The following is a 5,607-nucleotide window of genomic DNA, read 5'->3' as shown; positions in this document are numbered from 1 at the left end:
AATAAATTGAAGAGAATTCTATTGAAATGACGTATTTGGGTATCTGGATCCGTATCAACATGCATCATGGGCTAAATATTCCTTATTAATACCAATAAAATCATGAGAGGGGAATCCACACCTCATGAACCACGCTCTAATCAATATGGTGCTAAGGGCTTATCGTGCCAAATAATAATAACCTTGTACTAGGGGGTCAGTGAAAACAAGGCGGTACTAGACAAGATTAGTATTATTTGTCGACAATAAGTCAAAACATCCACAAAAACTAGAGGGGAAGAGAAAATAAATTTACCAAATAAAGCCCATGACACATGTTGAGACTTCACCTTCAACCCAAACTTGAAAGAAAATTAGCCACTCATAATTGAACTAGGGACAAAATGGAAATTTATTAAAATGCGAAGAAAATACAAGATGGAGAGAGAATTATAGAAAATGGAGTCCAAAAATGGATTCAGAGCTATCAAATTAGGGGGGAGAGGCCCCCTTTTTATAGATACATGGAGTAAATCATGGCCATCGGATTAAAAACAGTTTGGACGCTCAGGATTACGCCACGTCATCAGTCAACAGTACGTGGTTTGACCACACGGATGAATAGTAACACGGTTTGACCCGAATGAACAGTAACGCGGTTTGGTTGAAAATAATCCTATGTGATGCATGTACCGTACGCGAGATTTTTCGTCCACTGATATGCTGCCACGTCACCATCAACAGTACATAAGAATTTTAGCCCAACAGGATCGTGACACCTCATCAGTCAATGCCACATCATCGGTCAATACCACGTCATTGTCCGTCTATGTGAACAGTGTCGTGAACAGTAACATATACAGTACCGTACACGTGAATAGTACCGTACATGTGAACAGTGCTATTTTTCCTTTTATGCTCCTCCTAAAGTTTTCGACCGTCCTGAGTTCAAAAGTGATGTCCGTTTTGCCATCTGATCTCTCGTTTATTGTGAAATGACTATGATGCCCCTAAAATACATAAAATAAAACAAACGGAATTAAATGAAAAGAAGGTTAAATTCATAAAAGTAAAGGTGTTAGTAAGACTTGAAATGTAAAATGACGGTTTTCTCCTTTATAAATATGCATTTTCTAACACTCAACAACAGGTAAGCCTTTTCTCCCGTGAAGGGTGAGAATAAGGCGAACTCCTCCAAGATGGAGGTGCGTATATCCATCTCTTTTCCACTGAACGATAAGTTCTGGTGGAATTTCAAGAGTAACATACTGTTCTGCTTGTGATGCTTGAAGAGCACACTGATCCAGCCTGGAAGACTGGATATATTCCTTTGGAGCTGGCCTTTTGGTTGAAATTAGAGTCCTAATACTTTTGGTGAAGGAATTAGGTCTCTGATATAGCTTATATGGGCTGATTAGGGGTAGAAGATTCACTGATTTGTGCCGACTCTGGAACATACGAATATTCCACAAGGTTTTCTATTTTCGAGGTTAGCTATTTTGAACATGATTTTGGGAGAGAAAGAGTAGAAAAAAGAGTAACAAGAGTAGGATTATCTGTATTGCTTGAAGAAGATGCCATTTTGTTTTAGTACTTCCCTTATCTTTATTCAGGATGAACAGATCTCATACTTACCACTCCATTTTAATGAAAAACATTATGCTCAAAGATAGAAAATAATTGTACATGGCTTGTTATACCAGTAGTGCAAACTGATATAGTCCCCATTCGGGATGACCATCAGAATATATGTCACTGGTTTCCCGTTGATATACAATAATATTCTAGCTTGTGGGCAAAAAGTTTTTTTTGGCTCTGATATCAATTTGAAGGTGACAAGTAGTTGAAAGCAACAAATTAGTTCCTAACTTAGCCCATAAGGTTTTCCAAAAGTAACTTAAAAACTTAGCATCCCTATCAGAAACAATTGTTCTGGGCATACCATGCAACTTCACAATCTCCCTAAAGAATAGGTCAGCAATATTAGAAGTATCATCCATTTTGTGGCATAGAATAAAATGTGCCATCTTTGAAAATCTGTTTACAACCGTAAAAATTGAGTCTTTCCTTTTTCTAGACCTAGGTAAACCTAGCAGAAAATCCATCGAAACATTAGTCCAAGGTGCACTAGGTATTGGCAAAGGGGTGTATAAATCATAAGGTTGCACTTTCAATTTGGCTTGCCTACAAGTGACACATTTACCACAAAGTGTTTCAACATCTCGTTTCATAGGTGGCCAATAGAAGTGTTCATGTGAGACTGCTAGAGTCTTTACAACTTCAAAATGCCCATTAACCCTCCTCCATGGGATTCTCTCACTAATAAATCTCTCAAAGAACAGTTAGACACACATAGTTTATTCACCCGAAATAAATAGCCATCATGCCTAAAGTATTTACCGACTACTGTCTTTTCACAAGCTGGTATTCAACACTAAAATCATGGTCATCAGCATACAATTCCTTAATATGTTCAAAACCAAGTAGTTTAACATAAAGTGTTGAGATTAAGACATACCTGCAGGAAAGTGCATCTGCAACAATGTTTTCCTTACCTTGCTTGTAACGAATGACATATGGAAATGTCTTAATGAATTCTACCCATCGAGCATGTCTCTTGTTCAGCTTGTGTTGGCCTTGAAGGTGTTTCAATAATTCATGATCAGTGTGAATCACGAACTCCTTAGGCCATAGGTAGTGCTGCCACATTTCTAACGCTCGAACCAACGCATACAACTCCTTATCGTAAGTAGGGTAGTTTAAGGCTGCCCCATTCAGCTTTTTACTAAAGCAAGCAATTGGTCGTCCCTCTTGCATTAGGACTGCGCCAATATCAATACCGGAGGCATCGCATTCAATTTCAAATGTTTTATTAAAGTTAGGCAAAGACAATAAAGGAGCATTGGTCGTCTTGTGCTTGATTATTTGAAATGCCTTTTCTTGCGCTTCTCCCCACTTGAATCCAATATCTTTTTTTTATTACTTCAATAAGCGGTGCGGCTAATATGCTAAAGTCTTTCAAAAATCGTTGATAGAAACTACCAAGCCCATGAAAGCTTTTCACATTACTTACACTTGTGGGACTCAGCCATTCTTGGATTGCATGTACCTTTTCCTCATCAACCGTTATGTTGTTGATCCTCCACATCTCATCATTCTTAGGAACTAATAAAACGGGAACTGCACATGGACTCATGCTTTCTCTCACGTACCCTTTTTCCATCAATTCATTAACCGGCCTTTGAAGTTCCTTGGTCTCCTCCAGATTGCTCCTATAGGCTGGTCTATTTAGAATAGCTGCACCGGGCACAAAATCAATCTGATGCTCAATCCCTCGGATTGGAGGTAAACCATGTGGTGCTTCCTCAGGAAAGACATCCTCATACTCCTGCAAAAGAGAAGTAATAGAACTAGGCAAAGTAGGGTCAAATTCGTTAGTGTTAAAAAATGCCTCTTTGTACAAAAGTACAATAATCAGCTAATGTGAAAACAATGCTTGTTTTATCTCACTCACTCTCACGAAGAAATTCTTTTGTTTTTCATCCGATTTTCGCTCAACGGCTGTATTTTGCTTTGGTTTTTCTCTCACATTTTTCTTGGCATCTTTTTGAATTTCACTATTTTTTTCTCTCTTTTTCTTTTGCTCACTTGGTCTCCATAAACCTGCTCTGGTGTCAATAGAACAAGAGTGATGTTACGTTGATTAAATACAAATGAATATTGGTTGGTGAAGTCATCATGCTTAACACGTCTGTCGAATTGCCAAGGCCGCCCAAGTAACAAGTGTCCAGCATGCATTGGTACTACATCACAAAGCACCTTATCTTCATACTTGCCAATCCGAAATGTCACTAGTACCTGCTTGTTCACTTTCACCTCACCACTGTCATTTAATCATTGTAGTTTGTATGGCCTTGGGTGTTTAAGTGTAGGAAGCCCTAACTTCTCTACCATGATAGTACTAGCAACATTAGTACAACTTCCTCCATCAATAATCATACTACATACTTTGTCTTGAACATAGCACCTAGTATGGAAAATGTTTTCCCATTGCACTGCTTCGTCATCTTTCACTTGCACACTCAAAGCTCTCCTCACTACTAAAGTCAATTCCTCAAGGGCTATATACTCTTCATCTTCGACATCCTCTAATGGTGGTATCTCATTTTCTTCCGTTTCATCTTCAGTTACAGTCTCACCATTGTCCCACAACACCATAACTCTTTTATTTACACATTCACTTGTGATATGCCACCTGCTTTGACATTTAAAACACTTAATGTCACGATTTCTAATAGTAAGAGTCACGGTGTTACCTTGTGAATTATGCTTGGAGGACTTGGATCTTAGCTTAGGTGTAGTAGATGTTTGTGGCCTCTCGTCTCGTTTCACATAGCTCGGCTTCCAAGGAGTGGAACTCGAGCTTGGGGCTGCATGGCTGTTACCCCTCCTCTTGAGTTGCTGCTCAATCTTGATGGTTTTGTGGATCATCTCCTCAATTTCCACATAATGTCGCAACTCAATCTTATTCGCAATCTCTCGATTAAGACCATTTAAGAATCGTGCCATGGTAGCTTCTCTATCCTCCTCCACATTTGCTCTAATAATAGTAATCTCCATTTCTTTATAATAATCCTCCACGCTTCGGCTACCTTGTGTACGACGTTGTAATTTTTTGTACAAGTCTCGATAATAGTGGTTAGGTACAAAACACTTTTTCATCAATGATTTTATTTCATCCTATGTCTCAATTGGACGTTCCCTATTTCGCTTCCTACTTATAACAAGCTGATCCACTAGGTAATAGCATAGTAAAAAAACTCAATCACAACCACTTTTACCTTTTTTGCCTCTGAATAATTGTAGCAGTCAAATATGAACTCTATTTTCTTTTCTTATTTAAGGTATGCTTCTGGGTCGGATTTTCCTTGAAAATATGGAATCTTCATCTTTATGCCACTTAATCCATCATCTCTATTCCTAGCTCTCCTACCTTGTCCATCTCTCTTAGTCTTATAGCTATCCACTAAGTCCTCTCCTTCATCATACTCATCCCTATACTAGTCATCAATCTCTCCTCTAGTTAGAGCTCTTCCTCTCCTACGTGCTTGAGGAACGGATTGTGGCTGCCCTGCACGTGTGTTCTCCACTTGATCCAAACGCTCATGTATGAGCTCTTATTCAGCCCTCATCATCTCTCCCATCAAAGCTTGAGTTTGTAAATTCTGAGTAGTTGCAGATTGATCCTCGTCATTTGTGTTTCGTTCTAGGTTGTGAGACATAGTTAACATCTGCAAAAGAAAGTTAGAAATAATGTGGAAAGGACTGGAAAGGACCTCACCTCACTCTCTTACGTGTTTGACTCAAGAAAATGACTCGCTCAATTCCACTCGTGTTTCACTCAAATTAATTGGCTTTTACCCTCTAATACACTCACCCTCTCTTGCCTTTTTCCACTCTTAGTAATTCTCACTCAGTTCTTATCAAACTAATCAAGCCAATATCAGGATTTCAGCAGCAATTCACAAATATTACACTAAGGAGACTTAAATTTCAAGAGTAAGAAGGCAATGTGTACGTAAAGTCAAGTTTTGATTTTGGGCAATATTTTCTCCCATGGGGTAAAAC

General features: G+C 38.7%; 1 protein-coding gene across 1 annotated transcript; it reads right to left on the bottom strand.

Annotated features, from left to right (window-relative positions):
- Positions 1-2,382: 2,382 nt before the first annotated feature.
- LOC112099548 lies at positions 2,383-4,599 on the bottom strand. The gene is made up of 4 exons (XM_024186958.1): positions 3,988-4,599; positions 3,628-3,837; positions 3,089-3,367; positions 2,383-2,934 (listed from the first exon to the last, which is right to left on the bottom strand). The coding sequence occupies exons 1-4, from the start codon at positions 4,597-4,599 to the stop codon at positions 2,383-2,385; spliced, it is 1,653 nt and encodes a 550-aa protein (XP_024042726.1).
- Positions 4,600-5,607: the final 1,008 nt, after the last annotated feature.

Source organism: Citrus clementina, unplaced genomic scaffold (assembly GCF_000493195.1).
Source record: "Citrus clementina cultivar Clemenules unplaced genomic scaffold, Citrus_clementina_v1.0 scaffold_9, whole genome shotgun sequence".
NCBI lineage: Eukaryota > Viridiplantae > Streptophyta > Magnoliopsida > Sapindales > Rutaceae > Citrus > Citrus x clementina.
This window is presented reverse-complemented; position numbering and strand designations above follow the sequence as displayed.

What these genes read in the sequence shown, in the direction of transcription:
- LOC112099548 (XM_024186958.1), bottom strand. Translation starts at nt 4,599, where the DNA reads ATGGAGATTACTATTATTAGAGCAAATGTGGAGGAGGATAGAGAAGCT. An exon ending in GGTGCTATGTTCAAGACAAA is followed by an intron (nt 3,838 to 3,987) that starts GTATGTAGTATG and finishes GTGAACAAGCAG; the next exon opens with GTACTAGTGACATTTCGGAT. An exon ending in AGCAGGTTTATGGAGACCAA is followed by an intron (nt 3,368 to 3,627) that starts GTGAGCAAAAGA and finishes TCTCTTTTGCAG; the next exon opens with GAGTATGAGGATGTCTTTCC.